Here is a 13,685-nt window from a genome sequence, read left to right on the forward strand (position 1 = left end):
TACCTTTCAGCTAGTTTCATACGCCCTGCCTGTAATTAAACACAGAAAACAGACACAGCAACTAGCCTCTCCTTTTATTTAGCTAAACAAGGCTGCACATTCTACCTACCTACCCAGCTCATTATCTAAGCTGGGTTGTGAGCTTATAATAACATTATTATTAATATCTATCATCACGGTTATTTATACCAGGCATGATAGTGAAGAACCATTGTTAGTGGCAGAATCTAGTTGGTTTATTCAGTCACCTCAGCAGTGTTTTAATTCTAAAGATGTTCCTCTGTAAAGAGCAAATAGACAGACAGTCTTTCTCTGTGGTCTGTCTACCCCACAGGAGCTTGCTCACCCTGACTCTTCAGTTCAAACGGTGCGTTAGGATGAGTCTTTATACCCCATCCCCAGGCTAGATTGGGTTGGCTTTTCAAATCACTTTCAACCCCAAAATGATGACTGTGTAATTTGCTTCTTTGAATTAACACATGTCACAGCATTTTAAGCCCCTGTTTTCATTGTCAAGCTATCATGTTTTGCCTGTAAATATTGGTCAGTGTTGAATATTGTATCGTACTTGTATCAACTACTGATATGCTTCGTTCCTATTTACCTTTATCTCCTTTGTGTTTAGATGGGTTTACTTTCTACTTATTTACGCCTCATGTTGCTGATGTTGTCATTGAATTGGGTTTTTTGAAGAAGGCATCTGTCCTCTCTGAGTTATTAGTCTCGGTATCAGATCTTCTCAGCGATTGACAACATTTCAGGCTTTTGTAAGGCTACTGCCTACCAGCAAGTTGGCTGGTGCTGCAGACACTTATATTCCCAGTATTATATTGCTAATAGTGTCTTGACACAAATCAATTTCACACTGTTAATTTTCAATCACTGCAAGCCTTACTGGACACACAGCCATGGCCGTAGCCAGCCATGTGGTCCGGGCCTGTGTAATTATTTCCTATATATATAAATATAAATATAAATAAAACTCAAAACAGGAACAGAAGCAGCAACTGCGTTCAAGATCTGTACTCATAAACTGTTGCTTTATGCTTTCAAAACGTGACATGTCCAAACTTTTGCACACAGAAACAATTTGGAGTTTCTGCTCAGACATTTTCAGTGGCAAAAATATTCATCATGGGAAATAGGCTAATACATTATAATAAAGTTACAGTGCACTGCACAGCTTTGAATAAACAATTAGCCTACCTTGTTGCAGTCACGCTGCCTGTTATCACCTACTCTAAAAGTGGCCCTTGCCGGGCCTAGTGCGAGGTTTGTGGTGATGAAGGATCGCATCAGGGCATAAAATAAATATGTTTGCTTGTATGAGAGAGAAGTCAGTCTCTTCTGGGTCATTGTGCTGCTAAAGATTTTGGGATGACAAGATTTCCTAATTCCTTTTGCTTTCTAATGCTGCACCTTTGTATCAGAAGCTTTGCAGACAGGAAATCTTCAGGAAATGAGGCACACAGTTGTGTGTCCAGTGATTATTACCAAAATGTTTCAGAGATACCTCATTTGCAAGGGATAACGTTCAGGGTCATGTCCTACATCACCCTGTTGGGGTTAATTTCGCAATAATGACCGGCTTGCTGTACATTAACCTGCTTATTACACGGATACTTACTAAAGAAATCAATAATTTGACACCAAATATTAATTTAATTGATGTAAAAATTATTTTAAAAAGTTTTTTTTTGCCTCAGGACTTCTTTCTGCGGATTGATATGATTGGACTCCAGAGTCTATGATCAGAACTGTGTCCATAGCAACGGCCTGTTTTTCATAGCAGCGGCCTGCTCTTCAGAAATAACAGAATAGAATAGAATGCCGTAATTGACCAATCAGAATTGAGTATTCAACAAAGCCGTGTAATAAATCACTATCATTCATTGATCAATAATCAGAAATAGCGCTTTTTAGTTTATTACAAATCAGAATTACTTTTACAGTATTTTATTTCTTATTTTATAGGGCATATTATGTATTGGTATATGTTTTAATTTAAAGTCATATTAGGACTGTATATTTTCAACAATTTTATACAACTTCCTTGAATCTTTGGAACATGTTAGTAATTGTTTTTTGCAAAGAAATAAGTTTGAATCAAATTGTAATTTTCCAAGTCAAAAATTTTCCAGCACACCTTTCCTCATTTGGTGGGTGTAGCAACCACCAAATTTAAAATTAATTATTTCTGTCCCTGTATGGCTACCCAATGCAATGAAACTGAACTAAAAAGAGTAATTTCAAAACTGACCATATTTGTGACTTATGTTGGATTCTAGTCTAGTTTTCATCTATGTGTTGGCACTGACATTAATTCCTACTGTAAGTGATTATTGTAACTCTCAGAATACATTAAAATGCACAGATTTATACTATAATCTTCAACATTATCTATCCCCCAGACCCACCTAGCGGGGCTACGACTCATGACCTTGGTATTTCTAAAATTCTGGCTTTGAGTTAAATGGATATTCTTTCATTGTTTCTCGGCTGGATTATGGTTTTTTTTTTTTTTTTTTTTTTAATGCCTCTCCACCAGCAATAGCCGTGACCGGACGCATTGTTTTCAGGTTGTCTGTCTGTCCCATACTCCTGAACGTGATATCTCACTTGGTTGTCAAAGGTCAAGGTCATTGTGACCTCAAAATGATCTTGGCAGACACGTTTTTGGCCATAACTCAAGAATTGATGCTGTAATTATGACAAAATTTCACACAGATATTTAATGTAATCAACTGGTTTCTTTCGTGTACCCAGCTTTGACGTGTGTCTGGCTTGCAGTCTATGTTGAAAAGTAGTTATATCACGAAGCGTCCTTTGGTTTGTGTTTATTTGAGAGAGAGAATTTGTATTTTAACTGCAAGTCTACAATTTATTATTAATATCCTGTCTTACTTATCTGTATATATTTTAATATCACAATTCTTTTGTGTATGTTTTTATTTTACACATGCTTTGGCAATGTTAACATCTGTTTCCCATCCAGAGAGAGAGAGAGACTACTCGCTGCAGCCCTACTGTTGACTCAAAGGTCATTGTGACCTCAAAATAGGTTTTTAGCCCTAATTTCAGAATGAATTGGGATTGATTTGATTCCAGATTTCACACACATGTTGACAGGGAAGACACAATGAGTAAATAATAACTAGCACAGTAAGGGCTTTCCTCCATCTCGTCCATTCTGCCTTTCACTTCCTGCCTCATTCTGAATTTCAAGCAGTCATCAGAATCACATGACTGCAAACAACGTATTGGAGCTCACCTAGCTAATCGTGATCCTGTGAGTGAGTTTCACCTACAGCTCATAGAGAGGCTTTCCATCTAAAAATGCCAGGAGAAAACAAAAGCACCACATTTTGTTTAGCTATACTCTTCAAGAATCCATCTTTACATAGAAATTAAGTACATGTTTACCTGTTTAGACAACACATCTATGATAATCCTTCATTAATCAGTTCAACAATGTATATGCACTGGAATCAAATATGTGTATCATCAATATAGTGATAACTTCCATTTAGCCAAAAAAATACACTTTATATCTTTTATTCCAATACTTCCAAGTATTCACTATGTAAATTATGAGTCTGTAAACTGCAGCTTGACTGGTTGGCGGAGATATACAACCATGGGGCGGTAATTCTAGTTTTGCAAATATTAAGTAAATAAAGTAAAAATTAATGTTTATTTACAACATAGTGGCATCGCAGGTGTAATTAATCTTTATAAATGTTAGAGTTTATGTTTGAATCTATGAATGATGTATTGTCATTGCCACAGTCTGGTGTTTTTAAGTCTTCAGACTTTAAGTCACTATTTTTGCAGTTGTATTCTGCCACCATTGTCACGTTTTCCTGAACATTTGTCATGCTCTCGTTTGAACTCGTATGTTTTCCTTGAGTGTGCATAGTTGAAAGGTTATAATTATTATTAGTTTTAATTGTTTCGACTACTGAGATCTGTAAAAGGCAGTGTCCGAAATTTACTTTTTGACTCACTGGTCAATGGGACTGGTAGATGAAAAAATTCAAAATAATAAATTGCCTTTTTCATTTCAGTACATTTCATTGAGATAGCAAGGTATTATGTTGAATACAAACTTAAAGAAGAGGCCAGAGGAAAATTTAAAGCAAAATTATTTTAATATATTGATCAACGGTTTATCAATTCAAGCCTGAATACAGCTCAAGAAGTCTTGCATATTTATTATTGCTAACTTGACCACGGAATAAGAATGTATTGAAAACATGACACTGCCACGGTGGAACGGCGGGTGTATTACATGCTTTGGCGTGATACTGGGTTGCAGCAGTCCGGCGGGAAGTGATAGTTTAGTGCTGTATCTGATGACCCATACGGTAAACAGTGCCACGAAAGTAGAAGCGCTTGAGACGATCAGTTTCATAACGTGTAAAAACACATATGGTTGTGTGTGTGTGTGTGTGTCAAACCCACCGACACAGACAGCAGGGGACAGAAGCAGCATGCCCGTAAATTACTCCAAACCGCGGTAGAGACTCCCAGCAGCATAGTGTTTTTTTATTTTTAATTGTATGACTATTTTCGTACAAACATTTACCCACCAGTGTGGCAAATAGCCTTTCCAAACTGAAAATATACCCACATTTGACGTTTGGCGGGTGTTAATTTCAGACCCTGGTGTGTTTTTAGATGTGTTTTATATGGAATTTATTTGACTTGGGTATTGATTGGAGAAATAGTGCCCGTGCAACTCACTGACAACAAATTTCCACAAAGGCTTTTAAAGAATGTCAACACAATGGCATTTGTTTAACTTAACCTGTGTAATATCGGTGGACAGTTAGTAAAAATGCTAACAATTTGACAGTTGGAATGCATTTGCAACAAAATCATACAGCACTATCTTAATTATAGTGAACTTTGATTTTGACAGTAACACCTCACTGCCTTATATGTGATCTTAGGTGTACATAATATATTGTGAGCATGCCTGCAGTTTTAACTTTTTAACTTTATTTAATTGAATGACCATATTCCTCTATTTGGTCCCTGTGATAAAGAACCATAAACTCTGGCCACACAATCTCCTGTACTTTGACTCCATCTACTGGCTGATTGTAGAACTTGAGCTTTTAATCAAAAAATGTTGCCACACTAGTCGACATACAGTAAATTGGTGTGGCTAAAGATGCATTGTTTTATTTGCTTAAATCTAAATGCATAGTACTTCAGCCCTCCAAATATGGATTTGCAAAAAAAAAAAAAAGGCTGCACAACCATGTTAGTTTTTACTGTAATATGAAAAGGGTAAATGTGTATCTTTCAGTTGTCTCAGTGCCTCAGTTTTAATAATGTATAAAGCCTCAGCAAAGCCAAGCCTCAACAAAAACCTTTTTCATCCACCACTGAGGCATGAATTTCAGTACTTCAGTAAATCACCACGCATGGTTTGTGAACCTGCGCTATACATTTATGAACTCACAAAGTCTTAAGCTGAGCGATCCTCTCTCTTTCCTCTGACATTCTGGGCACAGAGTGAGTGCAGAGAGCTCAGCCAAGATATTTAGTTTATGTAATTTCTTTCCCCAGGTTTAAAATTCTCAGTCAGACACACTGTGTTTGGACACACTTTTAAAGGTCAAATATTACCAGCAGGGGCACAGACAATTGTAGCTAGGCACAGCAGCTATGGTGACGCTGTTGCAAGGTTCACCATCATCTCTCTCCATGGGCAAAAAATGACTCAAGCTGACACAAAGTGATTCTGCTGATGATCATGTGTAAATTGCCATAGAGGTATGGAGATCACCTACTCTTTAAGACTGGCTGTGATTGTCATTGTTATATTTACCTGTTCACAGTACATAGTAGGAATATACATTTCCTGACAGATATTTTATAGGCTTTGGATATGTAGGCAAAAATGTGTCAGGCCTTGTCTTGTAGCTCTATGGTAGGTATCAGTAGTAAACAAGGCACACCAGTGTAGTTTCAGTATAGTTGTCACACCTAAATAAACCTCTCCAAAATCATATGAACTACATAAATGTAAATTGTCCTTTCTTGATTTACTGTGGTATAAATTTCTTCTAATTTAAATGTAAACATGCACAACAATATAGCAGAGTCTGCACAGGTTTATAGATTAAAGCAGAGGTTCCCAACCCCCAGGCTGAGGAAACATGATTTGGCAAAGAAAAGAGCTTGATTTATAATTTGCTATTTTTGTGGTTAACTTGAACTTGGTGTGACCTGCGCTGCTTTCTCATTCCCTGTCACACCCCACAACAACAATATACTATATTTTCAAGCAGAACATTGATATGCAAGGTAACCAGCCTGTCTTCAACTACTATTTTGGTTGGTCTATAATTATTGGCTGAGCCAACTCTCATAAACAATTAATGCTTTGAACAGGCACAGTCAGTATCTAGAGAGTTCCCAAACTGCCAGCTGTCAGTTAATAGCTATCTACACCTCTTGGTGGCTGGCTAGCTTTTATGTTGTAATGGCCGTATTTGACAAAAGAGTACATGGACTGAATCTAGCAAGGCTGTAGACTGAACAACATAATGAAAGGGTCATTTGTGTCAGACATTCTGGTCTTTTAGATTTGTTTCATTAAATTGAGATATTTTTACCTCTCCACTTATTTTAATGTACACAACTCGCATGTTTTGGAGAATGACTACTTATGTTTTGGTATGAATTCAGCATCAGAGTTAAATGTTTATTTTTGGTAGTTCAGATTGCTTACATAAACATAGGTACATTCTATATGTTTATTTATTAATTGGGAACAATGACCAGAAAAAAAGTATTGTTGGAGCAAGGCTCACTTAGCAGACTACTTTTCTTATGTGACTGGCTACTGGAAAATTTGAGGAATGTCCTCCTATTGGTTCTTTTTTCTTAACATTTTTCTGAAAGCTCCTGCATAAGACACTCTCCTAAGGCCACCACTACCAATGTTACCCATGTTCCTCTATACTTGTAGAGGATATCTACTATACTAAAACTATACTTTAAAAAGTAATTGTTTTTTCTTACTTGGACTGTGAATCTTCTTTCTGTTACACCCTCCAAAATTTTACCTTCAGCATTAATATGCCCTTTGCAAGCCTCTCTAAACGAGGATAAAACAGCTTGGAAAATGGAATGATATTACATTTCTTAGCGTTCGCAAAACTGCCAGGAGACAAAACTGCAGTTGTCATCTCTAATCCCTCTGTCTTTGATGTCAGTAACGGGTGGTGGTGGTGTTGAAAGGGGAGGGTGGTGCAACCAGACCTGCTGCTGGTTTAGTTTTATCTCCACTGTTGCTTTTTCTTAAACTCTGAAATACTGCCGCTCAAGTCACTCAGAAATGCTTCCTTTCCTTTGCTTCACTTTCAGTTCTACAAGCATGTTGTCCAGAGTGTGGAGAAGTTCATACAAAAGGTGAGTTATATTTTAAATGAGGATCACAACCAAGTGCAGTACAATTTTGGGAGTTACACAATACTGAATGTATACAATTTTTAAGGACACTTGGACCTTGCATTAAGTATGATGATGAGGTGAATTTAGTCAAAAGTTCGATTTTCCTAAACCAGTCACAAAGGACATGTTAATAAAGGCAGGGAGATGATCCTAATAGTTTATATATTCAGTGTAAATGCAGTGTTAATAGTTTTGCAAATTCCTTCTTTTAGCAATTTCAATGTGATCTCTTAACAATTTCACAAATTGCTTGTGATCTACTTGAATTGTTAGTATAACACTATAAAAAGGTGCGTTCATCATGTAAGTAATGCATAAAAGGCCCCAGACAGTAACTTCATAGATTGTTTCACTGTTATTAAAATAAATATCTGTTTCTGTATCGACAGTGCAAACCAGAATACAAGGTCCCTGGGCTGTACGTCATCGACTCGATTGTCAGACAGTCGCGACACCAGTTTGGCACGGAGAAAGATGTTTTTGCCCCACGCTTCAGCAAGAATATCATTGCAACGTTCCAGCACCTCTACCGCTGCCCTTCAGATGATAAGGTCAGACAGTTTTTAATAGGTTTTGTGTTCCTCTCAGTGGCTTTTCATTTTTGTGGCTTGTCATGGTTTCATGAGAGTTGATATTAGACGCCTTGATATATGCCTCAATTTCACAGGAATAGGTATTCTGGCAATGGGCTTACTTTATTGCATTGTCTTTACATTTTACTGCTATGTCACAGTTGCTTTTGTCATCTTTATTGGCGTTTCCAGAGTAAGATAGTGAGAGTCCTGAACCTGTGGCAAAAGAATGCGGTCTTCAAGAGTGACATCATCCAGCCTCTGTTGGACATGGCAGCAGGGATTCCCCCTCCCAGCGTCACACCTGTCATGCCCAGCAGTGCTGCCCCAGTCAATAACACTACACCTGGTCAGTCAGAGAGTACACAAGTAGAGTGAAACACACATACCCATATACTCTGATAATGTGGTCAGATAACTTGTTTGACACCATTATGGAATGCGTTTATTTAATGGTTCATATTACCACACCTCTGTGCGTCCAGGCACCCCAGCTACCCCGGCTACCCCAGCTAACATAGTCCAGGGTCTGCCTGATTGGGCTTCCCAGATTACCAACACAGACACTGTGGCTGCTGTGGCACAGATCCTACAGAGTCCCCAGGGACAACAGGTTAGTGAACATGTCCACCCAGCATCTCAGTTAATAAACTGTTAAAGTGAAAATGTTTGGTTATGGGTAAATAATAATCCTTAAGAATCTTTATGTCCAATAAAACAATACTTTGACCTTTAGCTTGAGTAGCCTCTGCAGTTTGTGTGGCTGTTGGTGTTGAAAAATGTGTCAAATACTCTGTATTGTCACCTCGTGCAGCTGCAGCAGCTGGTACAGAGTCTACAGATGCAGCAGCAGAAGCCCCAGCCGTCCCTGTTGCAGGCCTTGGATGCTGGCCTGGTGGTGCAGTTGCAAGCTCTGACAGCTCAACTCACTGCCGCCGCTACTGCCAACAGCCTCAACCCCCTGGAGCAGAGAGTCTCCTCTTTTAATAAGGTAATGCTGCAGTCAGCAACTGAAAGTTTCTTATTCCTTGTTTCATCTGATGCCTCCTAATGTGATTATGCTGTTTGTTTCGTGCAGAAACTTCTGGGTCCTTTTGATTTTGGGAATGATTCTGAACGCAGCGAAGACTCTAAAAAAGACAGCTCATCATCTCAACTGTGAGTTCAGTGCTGTTTATGATCAGGCTGTTCTTTCTCCCAGACTAAAACAAACTCACAAATAGTGATCCAGAATCCTTTCACTGTGTCAACCACCTCCAATGATCTAATCGAGCTGCTGACCACTTTCAGGCCCATGGTGTCAGAGCCCATCAACAGCTCCCTCTTCCATCAGCTGGCTGAGCAGCTACAACAGCAGAACCTGGAGCAGTTTCAGAAGCAGCTTTTAGAGCACCAGCAACACCAACAAAAGGTAAGTACACACACTGTTCACACGGTCACTGTCTCCCAAATAATGTTTTTTTAAATAGCCATTTGCTTTACAAATTAAATAATGTTCAGGTGTACAAATAGATTAAACAAAAATATGCAGTCAGAGTAACTAGTCATCCAGGAGGCTCTAATACTCACCCAGAGGGACTGCACACATACACCTCAGCAGCCAATGACACCACACTATGTAAGACTCCTCAAAAATGCTCCACTTAAAGAAAATTAAATGATTGTGTTCTCATCATGGTCATTCGTAAATATACCTACACTTGCCTGCATAGATGCCTTGTTAATAAAGGACACAAAATAGTTACACCGCTCTTTTTATTCTTCCAGGCAATGAGCATAGAAGGGCAGGACTCAATCTTTGGGCAAGAGAACTCAGTTGCGACTGCTCAGAGCAGCAGCCAGGCACAACTTCCTGAGCCAGAGAACAAGTTGGATGACTCCATAGACAACCAACAGCAGGTATGCCTGACCAGTGTGCCATTACCAAAACGTGCACAAATAGTCATTTATACCTTGGTTGTATTTATTTACTTTTGTAAATGGAATGGCTGTCTCGACACAAGTAATGTTTATTTATCCATAGGCCTAGATCTGATAGTAATTACTGCAGTTTTCTACATTACCTTTTTATTTCTGTATAGAGATTTGTTGAAATCTCCCCGTCTTTTTTAGGACATGGATCTGGACGAGGGCCCTGATGGCATGGAGGAGGAGATCTTTGAGGAAGAGGAGAAGAAGATTGTGAGCACACGCTCCAGAACACGCTCAAGGTCACGCTCTAGGTCAGTCGCACTTATTTCTGAAATCTCGTTTGGCGGTAAGAATTCCTAATGTGCCTGGAATATTGCTGAATTGTCTGTTGTATAAAGTGAAGAAGCAATAATCTTTTAACCACATTAGAAAAGTCCTGACTGTTGCCCTGAATGTCAGATGATGCAGTACTGTCACAAGATAACTGTATGAAACCGGTTCTGACTGGAAGATGTTAATGTTTAAAGGATAATAACCAAAACATACTGATAATTCTACCCCCAACCTTGTGTCTCTGTCTAGCTTACTAAATTCAGAAGACTCACATAATCACCTGTGTTTCCACAGTGATCAGAGACTGACCAGAGTGTCTTTATTCATCACATTTATATTAAAGTGATATGGGTACCAAATCTGCAGTCAAAGTGTGTTGTAAACTTGAAAGAAAGTGCTTGGTTGAATTTTTAGAGCAGTAATTATTTGCCTATACAAGCTTGTAATATTTGGTTGCAGTAGTCCTTTAATTTCAAACACTGGCTAGTAGCTCACAGTGGTGCATTTGTAAAGTGGACACATGTTCAATGCAGTTATGAACTGTGTAAATTGCCATTGATGTTCAAAAGCCCCAAGCCTGTGGGTGTTACAGTAAACATGACAAAAAGTCAGTCTTTAAAGAATTTCCAAAAGTGTTGGTGTTTTCTCTCTTTAGGTCTCCCAAGAGGAGAAGGTCCAGGTCCCGCTCCGGCTCACGTAAACGTAAACACCGCAAGCGGTCACGCTCACGCTCCAGAGACCGCAAGAGGAAGACATCACGGTCTTACTCAAGTGAAAGACGCGCCCGAGAGCGAGAGAAGGAGCGGCAGAAGAAAGGACTGCCTCCCATACGATCCAAGACTCTAAGTGGTAGGTGAAAGTCATTGTTTCTGAATATTTTATGTTTGCTGTCAGTGCTTTTCTGATGAGTAATAATTGTTTTCCCCTGTACCCGTACCTAGTGTGCAGCACAACTCTGTGGGTGGGCCAGGTGGACAAAAAGGCCACTCAGCAAGACCTCACCAACTTATTTGAAGAGTATGGCCAGATTGAGTCGATCAATGTAAGCAGACCTCTTCCACTCCTAACCCTCTAATTTAGTTATAGCCAGTTCTTTGGTCTCCAAAATGTTAAAATGATATCTGTCATATGGACTTTAATTTGTCATTACCATATAGTGACCTTAAGCTGCTGTTAACTGTCTGCCATATTTCTATTACAATCTCCCCGTCTTGTTGTTTAACCTTGCCATGTCCTATGTAATGTAATTTGTGTGTGTGTGCCTGCAGATGATCCCTCCCAGAGGCTGTGCCTACATCTGTATGGTCCACAGACAGGATGCGTACCGTGCCCGCCAGAAGCTCAGCACCGGCTCCTTTAAGATTGGCTCCAAAATCATCAAGGTACACATTACCTTTATAATTTGATTGATTGTATTCTCATTCTCCTTGTGGTATCTTCTAATGTAATTTTCCATTGACCTCCAATGGTGAAAACTCAAGAGAAAGTTTATCTTTCCAGGCACATGGATCCTTGTCTGCTCCCAGAAATGACTTTGAAAAATGCTGTTTCTTGACCTTGGCTGTGTGTGTGTGTGTGTGTGTGTGTGTGTGTGTGTGTGTGTGTGTGTGTGTCTCTGATCCAGATTGCATGGGCTCTGAACAAAGGGGTAAAGCAGGAGTACAAGCAGTTTTGGGATGTGGACCTGGGGGTCACCTACATACCTTGGGAGAAGGTGAAGCTGGATGACCTGGATGGCTTTGCTGAAGGAGGAATCATTGACCAGGAGACCGTTAATGATGGTGAAAAGAAACACATCTACTTATTAACTTCTTTCTTTGGCACAAGCAGAGGTCTGTTGACTGTTGAGTATCAGTGCTTGTTTAAATATCAGTAGGATACGCAGGCAAGTTTGTACACACATGATGAAAGCATAACGTGGATATCCAAACACAGGCACTTCATAGCATTTGATCATCTAAGTGGATTTGCTTTCTACCCCATTCCCTCAGTTGTTTGTTTTGTTATGGTAATGCCAAAATCCTTTAAGATATCCTACCGGGAACATCCCACCCTGATAGCAAAATGATTGCGTTGGGGAAAAGAACAGCTAAACCCCCAAATCCAAACAAGGAATTGGATGATAGTTTATAACTTTGCTTTCATCTTTTTGTCTGTTTCTGCAGAGTGGGAAGCAGCCAAGAATTCTGAGCCAGCCAAGGAAGTTACAAGTCAGCCAGGAAGCGCTGAGACTACAGCAGCATCTAACACCCAGACTGAAACCTACGCTCAACAGGTCACCATGATGCCTGTACAGGTACTAAAGAGGGTCTGTCTCAATCTGTGGATAAAATGTAAACAGTACAGAGCACATAGGGCTTACTGTTTTGATTTTTGCCAATTTTCACCAAAAAAGTGTTTGTAAAACGAGCAGAACGGTGTAACAGATTTTATCCCAGATTTTATGTCCCCACACATCTTGTTTTATTTTTTGGATGACAATGGTGACAGTGCATCTTTGTTTGCAATAAGTAGGATTATTTTGATCTGTTAAACATCCAGAGAGCAGTGGGTTTTTTGATCGAGGTTTGGGTAGCCACTGGGATATTGTCAGGAACTCATGTACCATGTAACTTAGCTGTTGCACTATTAAGTTATCTATTTATTGTATCTGCTCTCTCATATCTCTCTCATTCAGCTGCCAGTGGCCCAGGCTGTTCCCAGTGCAGTAGGTTTGGTGCCTCCTTCCTTCCCTGTCACCATGGGCATACCCCCACCAGGCTACGGGCCGCCACCGCCCTTCATAAGGGCTGGCTTCAATACCTCACAGCCTCCACCAGGTAAATGACGCAAACGGTCATATAAAGATCAGACCGACAGAAATTCACAGGCTTACGCACAATTATTTTCTGTTGTGCAGGTTTTATGCAGGCAGCACAGACAGCAGGCATGGCCTCGGCAACTACTTGTGAGTATTTATGACATGCATATAGTTTTGAAAATTGACAACTTGTCCTTTCAAGGCATTTAGCTGGAATTTATTAGCTTGAATTAAATGTGTTCTTTCTCCTCCTGTACCCACCTATAGCTCTCGTGCAGTCTTCAGTGGCAACCAGCCAAGAAGCTGTCAAGGAATCACCATTCAGTGCTATGATACCCCCGACCAGCACTATCCCTGGTAGCTTCATGGCCTCAGCCATCCCTGGAGCCGGTGTGTTCAACCCAGTGGGAGTCCAAACTCAGCATGCCACCAATGAGAAAACAGCACAGTCTGCAGAGGGTATGGATGCTGCTGCAGAGCTTACACTGCAAGGTGAAGAAATGCTAACGTGTTCTTATAGAGACTTATAGATTTTTTCAGGTGGACACTTTGATCATATCTTGGAGAGTATTTTCATTTGTGGTTATAAAGGTTAT

General features: G+C 39.7%; 1 protein-coding gene across 2 annotated transcripts in view; it reads left to right on the plus strand.

Annotated features, from left to right (window-relative positions):
* Positions 1 to 13,685, plus strand: part of scaf8 (SR-related CTD-associated factor 8) — a 30,247-nt gene that overhangs the window by 13,197 nt on the left and 3,365 nt on the right. For both annotated transcript variants that reach the window (XM_044168008.1, XM_044168009.1), the window contains exons 3-19: positions 7,387 to 7,431; positions 7,863 to 8,024; positions 8,238 to 8,394; positions 8,531 to 8,658; positions 8,860 to 9,036; positions 9,124 to 9,203; positions 9,336 to 9,456; positions 9,813 to 9,944; positions 10,158 to 10,267; positions 10,945 to 11,138; positions 11,231 to 11,331; positions 11,558 to 11,671; positions 11,914 to 12,070; positions 12,455 to 12,585; positions 12,967 to 13,108; positions 13,189 to 13,236; positions 13,357 to 13,581. In XM_044168008.1, coding sequence (XP_044023943.1) covers positions 7,387 to 7,431; positions 7,863 to 8,024; positions 8,238 to 8,394; positions 8,531 to 8,658; positions 8,860 to 9,036; positions 9,124 to 9,203; positions 9,336 to 9,456; positions 9,813 to 9,944; positions 10,158 to 10,267; positions 10,945 to 11,138; positions 11,231 to 11,331; positions 11,558 to 11,671; positions 11,914 to 12,070; positions 12,455 to 12,585; positions 12,967 to 13,108; positions 13,189 to 13,236; positions 13,357 to 13,581 — 2,224 coding nt within the window. The remainder of the gene's footprint in view (positions 1 to 7,386; positions 7,432 to 7,862; positions 8,025 to 8,237; positions 8,395 to 8,530; positions 8,659 to 8,859; positions 9,037 to 9,123; positions 9,204 to 9,335; positions 9,457 to 9,812; positions 9,945 to 10,157; positions 10,268 to 10,944; positions 11,139 to 11,230; positions 11,332 to 11,557; positions 11,672 to 11,913; positions 12,071 to 12,454; positions 12,586 to 12,966; positions 13,109 to 13,188; positions 13,237 to 13,356; positions 13,582 to 13,685) is intronic.

The sequence above is a fragment of the Siniperca chuatsi genome, linkage group LG15 (assembly GCF_020085105.1).
Source record: "Siniperca chuatsi isolate FFG_IHB_CAS linkage group LG15, ASM2008510v1, whole genome shotgun sequence".
Lineage (NCBI taxonomy): Eukaryota > Metazoa > Chordata > Actinopteri > Centrarchiformes > Sinipercidae > Siniperca > Siniperca chuatsi.